Here is a 13017-nt window from a genome sequence, read left to right as displayed (position 1 = left end):
CATACACTCAGGGAGCACTTTATTAGGTAGACCTGTACACCAGCTTGTTCAGGCAAATATTTAATCAGCCAATCATGTGACAGCAACTAAATGCATAAAAGCATGCAGACAAGGTGAAGAGGTACAGCTGTTTTTCAAACCAAATGGGGAAGAAATGTGATCTAAGTGACTTTGACCATGGAATGATTGTCGAGTGCCAGACAGGGTGGTTTGAATATCTCAGAACCTGCTGATCTCCTGGGATTTTCACGCACAACAGTGTCTAGAGTTTGCAGAGAAAGGTGCAAAAAAACAAGAAACATCCAGTGAGCAGCAGTTCTGCAGGCACAAAACACCTTGTTAATGAGAGAGGTCAGTGGAGAAGTGCCAGACTGGTCAAAACTGACAGGAAGGTGACAGTTACGCAAATAACCACACATTACAACAGCGGTATGCCGAACAGCATCTCTGAACACAACGTGTCAAACCTTTTAAGTGGATAGGCTACAGCGGCAGAAGACCAATAAGTCTAAAAAAGAAGTCTAATATATACCTAATAAAGTGCTCACTGAGTGTATATTCTTTATGAAAGTGTATTAGATTGTATTCTGTACTCCCTATCCACAAAGTACTGGTGGTGCAGTGGACAGCACTATTGCCTCACAATGAGGAGGTCCAGTTATATTCCTCCTGCTTGTCAATCTGAGAGATAACAGACCATGCTGTTGAAATCTCTCTCTCTCTGTATCAAGCATTCACCACTCAGTAATGGGAAGGAGAAAAGGACGCTCTCTGAAATAGCAAAAGGTTGAATTAGGCATTTGATAATGAGCTGAGAAAAATAGACTGCACATTTCAGCAGGATAATTCCTCTCTGACGGGCATTCAGTGATGCTGTCAGGCTTCAAAGCCAATTACGGATCAGTAACACAACGTGACCTCACACAGAAGTTGAAAATAAGCATTCCTCAGCTAGGAAATATGAATGCAATGTGTTTTTTTGTGAACACCGGTTAGAGAAAAAACAAAGTGAGCCTTTAATGTTCATTTAGAAAACCTGCCCCCACCCCACCCCCCCCAACCAAGGCACTGTTTCCCAAGAGCTGTCTCTGTACACATTCGCTGTACCTTGCTGTTCCAGTTGCCTGGTCTGGCTGCAATTTTGGACTTCAGAAAATCTGAAACAGTTGTGTGTGGAAACTTGCGCATCTGGGGTTGATTGTTGGAGTCGATGTTACTCGTGTTGTATCAGGTGGCAAGGATTTTCTTAAGCTTCAGTTGAGGGTTTGGGCCTTGTTGCCAGGGGCTTACAGGTGACCCAGGCGACCTGAGAGATTCACCTGCAGCAGGACGGGTTAAACTCGCTCCACTGTTCACGTTTCACGTTAAGTTTATACTCTTTAAACATATCGCACTGGCTCTGTTTAAAGTTCTGGATACCATTGCGAGCTCATGCAAGAAGTTTTATACTTCTTTCTGGTCTCAGTGCAGGTCTCTGAGCTGATCCCGCGCATAGCCTAAATAATGGAATGGGTATTTGGGATGCCTTTTGATTCCAGAGCCGAAGGCTGGCGCATAAGTCGTGCTTTGGATGCGTCTCGGTGGGCTCCTGTTCGGAGGCCCTGCCAGCGACGTGTCCCCGCATGGACGTCCCGCCAGTCCCAATGCACAAACAACATAGCGCTAACGCGGCTCGGCTAGCAGCAGCTAATGCGTCCGGACACTGCAGTTGCCTCGTTCAAAGCTGCATCAGCGTAACTGCATCACCGTGGATACGCCGTTTTTCCCTTCAGCCTGCACACTGCACCCGTCTCACCCGTCAAATCCCTGAGCCAATCAGTGGCCTTTGATATTGTGGTAGATGGGATGTGTGCGGGGATCTGGCATGCCTTGGAGACCGGCTGGCCCCATTGTCCCATTCCTCCAAGAGTATTCTGTGTAATTAGGCCTGAGAATTCAGCAGGATCAATAGAATTAATAGGGCCCTCAGTGACCCGTATGGATTGTGTGTATACATACAGCATAATGTATATATATATATATATATATATATATATATATATATGTATATAGTGTGTGTGTGTTTTCTGGACTCCTCTGTAATTGGTGTGAGGAGAAGCCCGGTTGTTTGTTTAAGAATCCTGCCAACCTCAAACAACTGGTTTGCTGCTATTGTTGCGAACTTGGAAACTTTAATTGGTCCAGTTGCCGTGATGAAAGTTTGTTTAGGGCTGTTGTTTCGCGGCGCTGTAATTGAAATGAGGTTAATCAGCACCTCTTGTGAATAAACTGGTAAACCTCATGCATTAATGTGCGCTGGTTGTGATGAATTGCTTTGGGTGGCACTTGAGCCATTTTAATGAACTTCCCTCTGTGAAGAATGAAAGAGTACCAGCCAAAGGTTCAGTGGCTAGTGCTTCTCCAGTTAGATTTTCCCTTGATTCAATTGTCTATATGTCTTTGTTATACAGTTCAAAGGCGATGCAAATTAACAGTGACATCCACACATGAACAAAACCCAGAAGTCGCTGGTAATGAACAGCATATTCAATCCCTTATCAAGACCTATACACCAACAAGACCCCTCCGTTCTGCCACTTCGTGCCGTCTGGTGCCTCCCCCTCGCCACACCTGCACTTCACGCTCACGACTGCTGTCTGTCCTGGTCCCACATTGATGTCAGAACAGCAGAGTCTCTGACCTCCTTCAAGCGCAGACTGAAGACTCATCTCTTCAGGCTACATCTTTCCCTCCCTAACTCACCACCATGATTAGCCTTAGACTGTAATGGCACTTATGTATATATTGTATAGATATTGTTACTTGTATAGATATTGTTGTTTTTTTATTGCCTGTTGTATTGTTGTACTCAGGGTATTCTAGCTGCCAACTGTGGTATGCTAGTTTGGAAGTTGATTGTACTCTTCAAGGGTTCTGATTATCTGTATGTTTACACTAGGACTCGGAACTGTACTGTCCTCTCAGGTCCTCTTCGCACATATACTTGTGTTTGATTTGCACTTCGTTGTACGTCTCTCTAGGTAAGAGCGTCTGCTAAATGCCATGTAATGTAATGTAATGTAATGTAATATTGTCGTTGAATTTGCTGTTTTCTTTAGCAATCTCAGTCGAGAAGACTGAACAGACTCATACTTCACATTGGAGTATTTTGCTAGGTCGAGCTGAGGGAGGGAGATGACAGAGATAGAGAACATGGGAAATACAAATGGGAAAGAGGAGACAGAACCTTTGGGCCTTTCTGAATCCAAATCTCTGTCTCAGAGGACTCATCGGATCCAAGACATGCTTCATTAGCATGACCGGAGTTATCTAGTGTTGCCAAAGTATGTTTAATCATACCCCTCCCTAAAACAAAGATGCAAAATTAACAGTACTTGTCCCTACCAAATACAAAACATATTATATGATACTTGAGAGGGTTACAGACTGTACCCCATTTTGTGACTCTTTTCTGACTCCTGTGATGTATTGTGACTCAGCGACTTGTAGGATCTCTTTTGGCTGACATTTACCGCACAACTTGTTCATGCTGGACCTCAAGCTCTTTCACAGTGACCTGTTTGACCTGTTTAAGTGTGAAGTAAAGATTTGTTGTCACTGAGTCTGTTCTTTGTTATGGTCTGTCTTTTTCTGGGATATTTGACTCTGACAAAATATTATGCCAGTTTAGAATCCCTGATAAGTTTTTAATCTGTTTGCTTGCATTCTACAATTCTTGCTTTGTTTAATCTATCCCATCGCGGCAATAAATGATACAGTCTTGTTGTTTTTTGTGGACTTGTGGACTTTTTGACTTTGTAGTTGTAAAATGAATGCCAGGATTGTGTTTGGGAGCACGGGATGCCAGGATGTCTTTGTTGGAGCATACGTTAGCTGCTTGTTTTGATGTGTCCCCATCTGGTTGGAGTGTGGGTGAGCAGGTGGATGCTGAATTTTATAAATGGCTCTTGCTTTCTCATCCTCAGCGGTGTATCTGTCCCTGTTCAACACAAGCGATGATGAAACCGGTCACTCCACGGCAGGGAAAGTCACACTTCTGGTGTCAGAGTCACTACGCACGCCTCAGTGTGAATTTCACCAGCAATTATCGCTCGCTTAACTCTGCCTTCCCTCAGTAATATCACCCGTAAGGTCGCAAGGGCCCGAACACCCACTTTAAAGGGGCAGGTCACTCAAAAGTTTAATGAAAGTATGTATCCTCTTCCATATGGATAGTTTAGCTAAACTGTGAAGAATCTTCTAGATTTCACAAGTTTTTTTAGGTGCAGTTCACCGTGATTTCTATGAACTGATCTCTATGATCTCTTTCCTAATATAATGCCCCAGGTGCTCATGAACATCAACAGAGCTCAGAAGTGCACATTTTATTCCAGAGCTATCTCTTCTATTGCCGGAACTCACCAACTGTGTCCACACAGGCAGACGTTTCCACGGAAGCACGTCAGTATTCTAGGTCAATCTCCATTAGCTAGTGAAATTGTGCCGAGATGATATAGGAAATCCTTCAGCCTGCAATGTCGGAATACAAAGAAGACATGAACACTTTGCCCCTTTAACTAGAAACTTGATTTTTCAATGTGAAGTGACATTACCATATGAATGGCTGAAATAGAAGAATAGTGCAATGATGCATTGGATGCTAACCTCACAATATCTCGCCAGAAAATATTGCTGTTCATTTCATCATTCAGACTATATGGGGCAATGCGGGTTTGGGTTGTTTTTTGTTTGTTTGTTTTTGTTTGTTCAAGACCTACATATGTTGGTGTGTGGAGACAAACTTGTGACCCATGTCCCCCTGTCTCCCACAGCCCTGCACGAGTTCCCGACGGACATCTTCACTCACGAGGAGCGGGCAGAAGGAGCGGTGGCCTTGCATGTTCTGTGTGTGAGTCATCTCACCGTCTCTCTCTCTTTCCTTTCCGCGTGAGTCATCTCACCATCTCTGTCGCGTTTGCTCCTTTAGACCGGCTCTCGGTTTCGTTAATAATACATCTGTGCACACGGACTGAGAGGGCCTGTTCCACCAACGCTTCTGCTACGATGTGGGTGAAGAAGGGCGCGTTCAGTTTTCCTTGAACAAGTCGGCGAGAAGGCAACTGGGCATGGTATTAAGGGAGAGGGGGTTATTAAGCTGGAAGAGGGGCGATACAGAGCTCAGCTGTGTCCAAAAACTCTGAAGTTTATTATTTTATCTGGAAAATATAGCATGGGCAGGGAAAGCTAAATTTGAGAAGGAAATCTCACCTTTCCAATTAGTTGTTATATCAGTGTGTTATTTCGGAATTTTTCGGACATGGTGCGAGTTAGACGTTGCCTCCCAGCCTGTTCCGTGAGGCGGGGAAAGTAATATACCCCTCTCTGACAGCACCTCTGTCACTCAGTCAGTCATATTTAATTTAATTTAATTTAATTTAATGTCGCGAAAACAATTGTCAAAGACCAAAGAAGGTGATTATTATGGTTGTCCACATGCCACAGAGCTAATGTGAAAGTCAAAGTCCCGTCACTTGTACCAGGTCCCCTGTTCTGATTGATGCTATTGGCGGACTAACAGCAATATCAGAGAGTGTAAAAGATTAAATTAAAGTACAACAATCTGTCCCTGCAGGCCATAACACAGGGCCTGACACCTAACTGGGATTCGTGTGCTTTTTTAATTCCCTGAATGCTTTCACAGTTCTTGTTTTGTAGTGTTTGTGATTATAAAAGTTGTACTTTTTTTTTTTGTTTTTTTGCATAATACAAGTGTCTAGGTCTCTAGGATGATAAACCATGTTGCAGTGAAACAAATTAATTAACAATACTATAGTTTTGTTTTTTTATGTCCCTTGTCATGTAGGTTTTAGCAAAGTATTTGGTTTGGTTCTGGGATTAAGACCAAATACTTGCGTCCTCTACAGCAAAAATGAATGAGCAGTTCTTAGGACGATTTAGCATTTTTGTATTCCTGAGACGATCACTGACATTCTCCACATCAGAAACTGACTGTGGATAAGAGTGTCTGCTCCGTGATTGTAGTGTAATGTAATGTAATGATAATAGTGATGATGATGATGATGATGGTGATGATAATACTAATTGGAATCATGATGATAATGATGATGAGGATGGCAAAGACAGTGTCGATGATACATTACTACAAATGATAATCATTGTGATGATGATGATGGTGATGATGGTGATGATGATGATGATGGTGATGATAATGCTAATTGGAATCATGATGATAATGATGATGAGGATGGCAAAGTCAGTGTCGATGATACATTACTACAAATGATAATCATTGTGATGATGATGGTGATGATGATGATGATGATGGAGGGACATAGCAGAGATCAGCTGTGCCAGGTCGAGCGCTTGGCTCGGTGGGTGTTCAGGCATAAAGCAGTGATGATTCACTGGCACCATCTGCATGCTGATATTTCTCTGTGTTTTGACCCGTTTTTGTTTGTTTTCTGATGTGTGGAAATGGATGAGTGTGCATGTGCAGCTGTGGCCAGCGTTGGCTCCTCTCTGCCTCCACTGGTCACGTTACCGGGACGTTAGAGACGGCAAAAGAATCGCACCCGGGCCGGGGTGCAGCTGAATCCTCGTGTTTAGACATTTAGTTTAGAGCACCACCTCAGGTCCCTACTGCTGCAAACCCATGACTAACTTGTCCAGCTACGAAATTAAGCCTTCACTCATAAAGGTGTGGCCTCTAGCGTAGTGGGGCCCGCAAGGTCGGTGGTTCGATCCCCGGTGTAGTCGATAAGATCCGCACAGCCGTTGGGCCCTTGAGCAAGGCTCTTAACCCTGCATTGCTCCAAGGGAGGATTGTCTCCTGCTTAGTCTAATCAACTGTATGTCGCTCTGGATAAGAGCATCTGCCAAAAGCCATTAATGTAATGTAATAAAGGTGAATTCATTTGTGCTGACTTTCTGAGTGGACCCAACATTCTAAAGAAGCTTCGCCCTGCAGTGCTGTAAAATTGGTTTACAGGAGTCAAGAATTCAAGGTTTCAAAAAGGACTAATTAGCACTAAAGCTGCTTTTCATTAATGCCAAAGCATTTTCGATCATAAATATATACAAGCATCCATTCTACCTTTCCTTAACCTTCCCCCATTGCATTGCATTGAAAAGAGCATTAAATTAACACATAAGCCAAATTCATGCGTTTAAAAAAGGAACTATATAGTGTCCCTCTTCGCCAAGAATATAATAGAAAGGGTTTTCTTTGTGCTCAGAGATGTTTTGTATACGTTAGTCCGTGTGAAACAGTGCATCTCAAGGGTGACTATTTTTGAAATGCCATTGTTAGCCTTACAGTTGCATTTATATAGCATGATGTATGATTGTGTCCCAGTTGCTGACAGAGGTTATTAGGAGTTGGTTATTTTTGCCGCATGGCTGTTCAGCAGTTTATTTAGATTTTGTGATCTTTTGGGGCTTCCTCTGTTCACCGTGATGAGGCTCAGGGGGGCATTGGACTCTCTTGCATAATGGTGGCTTTTTCGCACCGTGCTTTAGCTGAATTAGACGCACTGATTGGCAAACGTCTCTCAGGAAACGGTTGTTTGTGAGCTCCCATGGGGAGGGTTCAGAGCTGCTGACTTTAGCCCCACATCAGCTTATCCCAGAATAGCTGTGTGAGTTGAATTTTGTACGGGCGTACGCTCAGAACTGCGCTAGTACTGAGTGTGGGTGTGGGACGGTGTGAATATTTCACGCCACAATTATCCTGGCCAAAATTATCTCGATTTTGGGTATTATCTCCGGGTATAGTTGAAATATGCTTTAAAAAGTACCGAAACATACTGCAATCGCTTCATCACATATCATAGCCTATGATAATTCTGGAACATCCCATTATTTAAGAAAAAGGGATTTGCTTGCTTGTTTGCTTGCTTGCTTGAAATTCCGTTATGTTAAAAAATGTTTTATGGGCATGTTCCAGACCCTGAGATGCTAATGTTTGGCTGCCCACTGTGTATACTGTGTGGGACAGCCTCTTCGAAAGGAAGTGGGATTGAGGAAATGAGAAACCAAAAGGGTGAGAGCAAAGGGATTCTTCAGCTAACATTTCTCAACCTGACCTCAAAGCCACTCTGAGATTAAAAGCCCTTTTTCAAGCGAGGCGTGTGGGATTAAGTAAGAACTTTGACCTGTCGCAAATGACAACCCTGCTGCTTGTTTGGTTTATGTTTCCGTTACCAGATGAAGACCAGTTACCAGTGTGTATTCATTTGCTTGTTCATCTTGTTGCATCCAAAATTAATTTGTATGTTACCTCATCAATGCAGTCGGTCAATGTGTGGGTGTGCGTGTGTGTGTGTGTGTATGTGTGTGTGTGTGTGTGTGTGTGTGCATGTGTGTGTGGGGGTGTGTGTGTATGTGTGTGAGTATGTGTGTGTGTGGGCACGTGTGTGTGTGAGTGTGTGTATGTGTGTGTGTATGCGTGCGTGTGTGTGTGTGTGTGTGTGTGTGTGTGCGTGTGTGTGTGTATGTGTGTGTGCATGTGTGTGTGGGGGTGTGTGTGTATGTGTGTGAGTATGTGTGTGTGTGGGCACGTGTGTGTGTGAGTGTGTGTATGTGTGTGTGTATGCGTGCGTGTGTGTGTGTGTGTGTGTGTGTGTGTGCGTGTATGTGTGTGTGTGTGTGTGTGTATGTGTGTGTGCATGTGTGTGTGGGGGTGTGTGTGTATGTGTGTGAGTATGTGTGTGTGTGGGCACGTGTGTGTGTGAGTGTGTGTATGTGTGTGTGTATGCGTGCGTGTGTGTGTGTGTGTGTGTGTGTGTGTGCGTGTAAGTGTTTCACACAGTTAGTGACTCTTGTATTCTCTCTCTCCTGCAGACAGTATACATGTTCTACGCTCTGGCTCTGGTCTGTGATGACTACTTTGTTCCCTCTCTGGAAAAGATCTGTGAGGTTAGTCTTCAACACAGAGAAATGTCAAATATTTATCAAATATACTCATCAGAGATTTGTAAGATTTTCCATTCATATTATCCCTGCTCTGCACTATGCTGCTTTCAGTGGGCTGCACTGAGTTTATAGCATACTGTACATATATACAGTACATACATATACACACAAACACTCACACCACTGTGTGACCTCCCCCACTGAGTAACAACAGCGTGGGGCCCGTCAGCTGAATAATCAGGTAACTCAGTCAGTAGCAGACAGTTCAGGGGGACGGATATGCTGGCCACTCGCTCCACTGTAATCAGTTTGCACAAATCATCGCCCTGTCGCCCTACTTAACCCAATCCTCCCTGCCAACAGATTGGGAGTCGCCATGGTGATACGCATGTAAACAAGCTGTGCGGCCCTAATGAATGTCTCTCTCAGGATTCCCACATTTACTGACAAACATGCAGTTTTCCAGTAATGGAAAAGTCACGGCCAATTGTGCAGTTTCGAAGACGATTCGTTGTGCTGGAGAACATTGGAATAGTGGAATATTGAAAACTTTACGCCCCCCCCCCCCCCCACCGGTTCATGTATTCATGTTCAGCACAATTATCCCATACCCCGTTATCACATTCTATGCTGTACTACAGGTATTGGTCACATAAAATGTTTGGAAAATAGTGGGATGTAAAGACACTTTTTTTCTGTGTGTGTTTCCCTGGTTATGGGTATGCACTGTGTTGTACGTCGCTCTGGATAAGAGCATCTGCCAAATGGCCACTGTAATGTAATGTAATGTAATGTGTGTGTGCGTGTGCGTGTGCGTGCGTGCGCGTGCGTGTGCGTGTGTGTGTGTGTGCGTGCATGTGCGTGTGCGCGCGTGTGTGTGTTTGTCACCTCCAGCGTCTGGACCTCAGCGAGGACGTCGCCGGGGCGACCTTCATGGCGGCGGGCAGTTCTGCCCCCGAGCTCTTCACCTCTGTCATCGGTGACGTACCTCCTTTCTGCTTTACCGCCAAGGGAACGAGCGCAGTTAATCATTCACAAATGTGAACTGTCAGCAGAGCTCACTAGGTTAACAAAGTGTTGTTTCTTTAATCTAATAACCTTTATGGAAATGGAATATATTTAAAAATACATATATGGTTAAAATATTGTAGCACTTCTATTGTGGAATGTAGGAATGGCAGCAAGTTTCTGACCTCACCGTTTGGGCAGCGACCTCTGCCTCCGCCATTTTGACGACACGGCACTTAGCTGCTAACGGTAACCGTGACGACGGGGCCCGAGCCGTGTAAGTGAATGAATCACGCCGCTCTCTCCCCGCAGGAGTGTTCGTTACCAAGGGCGACGTGGGGGTGGGCACTATCGTGGGCTCGGCCGTCTTCAACATCCTCTGCATCATCGGCGTCTGCGGGATCTTTGCCGGACAGGTAACGCCTCTCTGCAGGAGCGTGGGAGAAGGGCGCGGGGGCGTGGGTGAACCGGCTTCCGCTCCACCTCCGCCCCCGTGAGGGTTATCCTGGGATAAAGAGGGCACTCTAATCCGTTCCATTCAGCCTGGCACATTGCGGACACTCCGCACTCTTCCTAAAGCCAGATGAGAGATGATTCTCATTATTCTCTGAGATTTCAGTGCACTTATTCTCTGTTAGCCATCTGTTAGCGACACAGCGATTGCTCCATCATCTAACCATCTAACCAGCCCCTCTCACTGCTGCACGTGTACACGCCAGGAGGGTACCATGGTTACCCCGGAAACAAAAAGGAAAGGGGGGGGGGGGGGGGACATGGAATGAACCCAGAATGGTAAAACCGAAATGGACACAACCTTGTCCCTGGAACCGGCTGATTTTGCTCATGCATTTCTCTTGTGAAGTGCCTTTTCCCACTTAGTGCCGAGGTCCAGTGAGGACCCAGAAGGGCTGTTCTGGTTCTGTGAAGCCGTGAGATCCTGGCATCGCACACATCATTCAGCAGTGGACCTCTTCCAGGAACCTCTCAATCATGCAGACAAATTCTCGGCCCCGCTCTCCTAATGTTACTTAATAAACGGGCCGGCGTGAGTCTTACTGTAAGACTGTCGCTAGCGGGAGGCAGAGCTCATTCACTTCATAACATTTGATTATTGGCGTTTGTTTATTTCCTGTGGTACCTTTGGATTAATCTCCTGGTGTATTGTTTCATAGGTAGCCGATGTTTATTTGTTTATTATGAGGATCCCCATTAGCTTTGATGCCTTGACGAGCAGCTAGTCTTCCTGGAGTCCAAGACAACATTACACAACACACAGGGACATACAATCTGTATCGAACAAAAGCAGTAATTTGAAACCGAGATGAGACAACACTATACAATGCACATACAGTACTGTGCAGAAGTTCATTTTTCTAACGATTTTATTTTTACAGAGACATTTTTGTATTTAATTTTAAAAAGTAACATTACTTTTAGCAATTGACTACTTTTTACATAAAAACTTGATCAAGGTTGTCTGAGACCAGAAGCAAGGAGCCAACCAAGAACTGTGGCAAGTTCTCCAACATGCTTGGAACAACCTCCCTGCTGATTGCCTTAAATAACTGCAGGACAGTGTTGGCTATCTCAGAGAAGTGATGCAGTTTTAACACCGAAGGCTGGTCACAAAAAATATCGATTTGATTCAGTTTAGCTATTCTGCCAAATTACTCAAATGTAGTGTAAAATGTATAGTATGTTTATTTAGGACCTCATTGAATTCTTTTTGAAAGGATCTTATCTGTACAGAATGTTATACAGGTGCCTAAGACTTTTGCACAGTACTGTACAATGTGCCTCTCTCATCTTCTGAGTGTTTGACCTCAGAAAATTAATCCTGGGATGCCAGTATTCCTATTCCAGGATGGTCCAGAAAACGCGGTTTTGCGGAATAGTTTAAGATTCAAGATTTATTAGGATCCCCCTTAGCTGATCATCAACGTCAGCTACACTTCCTGGGATCCACACAAAACATAATAACATGACAGGAGATGATATCTATATATATCACTATATATGAGGCGCTTACAGACAAAACAACCACATAAAAATAGTTCAGTCGCGCTGTGATGCTGCTCAGCTGACGGAGTCAGTGCTCTTGTGTTCAGGGTAGAATCGGTAGTGCTGATTCACACCAGTAGTGCTGGTTTGGTGTGAAACAGGGACAGGCAGGCAGGAGAGGACATGGATCAGCAGGCAGGGTGGACAGCAGGACACTGGCTCTTGTAGTGCTCTTAAGAGGCCTCCTGGTGCAGAGCTTCGCAAAGTGTGGTCCGGGACCCTCCTGTGGGTGGCGTGGGTGGCTGAGCTGGATCTCAAACACAGAACAAAGCAAGTAACTTTACTGCAGGCATTATACACAGAGTGGGTATTTACAGTCCTACTGCATTATACACTGAGTGGGTATTTACAGTCCTACTGCATGCATTATACACTGAGTGGGTATTTACAGTCCTACTGCAGGCATTATACACTGAGTGGGTATTTACAGTCCTACTGCATTATACACTGAGTGGGTATTTACAGTCCTACTGCATGCATTATACACTGAGTGGGTATTTGCAGTCCTACTGCATGCATTATACACTGAGTGGGTATTTACAGTCCTACTGCATTATACACTGAGTGGGTATTTGCAGTCCTACTGCATGCATTATACACTGAGTGGGTATTTGCAGTCCTACTGCATGCATTATACACTGAGTGGGTATTTACAGTCCTACTGCATTATACACTGAGTGGGTATTTGCAGTCCTACTGCATGCATTACACACTGAGTGGGTATTTACAGTCCTAGTGCATGCATTATACACTGAGTGGGTATTTACAGTCCTACTGCAGGCATTATACACTGAGTGGGTATTTACAGTCCTACTGCATTATACACTGAGTGGGTATTTACAGTCCTACTGCATGCATTATACACTGAGTGGGTATTTACAGTCCTACTGCATTATACACTGAGTGGGTATTTACAGTCCTACTGCATGCATTATACACTGAGTGGGTATTTACAGTCCTACTGCATGCATTATACACTGAGTGGGTATTTACAGTCCTACTGCATGCATTATACACTGAGTGGGTATTTACAGT

The 13017-nt window shown here is 44.4% G+C and overlaps 1 protein-coding gene across 1 annotated transcript in view; it reads left to right on the top strand.

Annotated features, from left to right (window-relative positions):
- The window catches only part of LOC133118328 (sodium/potassium/calcium exchanger 3-like), a 79156-nt gene that overhangs the window by 50398 nt on the left and 15741 nt on the right, over positions 1 to 13017 (top strand). The window contains exons 3-6 of the mRNA XM_061228222.1: positions 4812 to 4888; positions 8842 to 8916; positions 9808 to 9892; positions 10234 to 10337. Of these exons, the coding sequence (XP_061084206.1) occupies positions 4812 to 4888; positions 8842 to 8916; positions 9808 to 9892; positions 10234 to 10337 (341 nt within the window). The remainder of the gene's footprint in view (positions 1 to 4811; positions 4889 to 8841; positions 8917 to 9807; positions 9893 to 10233; positions 10338 to 13017) is intronic.

Source organism: Conger conger, chromosome 18, assembly GCF_963514075.1.
Source record: "Conger conger chromosome 18, fConCon1.1, whole genome shotgun sequence".
Classification (NCBI taxonomy): Eukaryota; Metazoa; Chordata; class Actinopteri; order Anguilliformes; family Congridae; genus Conger; species Conger conger.
The sequence above is the reverse complement of the archived record's forward strand: the minus strand, read 5'-3'. Positions and strand labels throughout refer to the sequence as shown.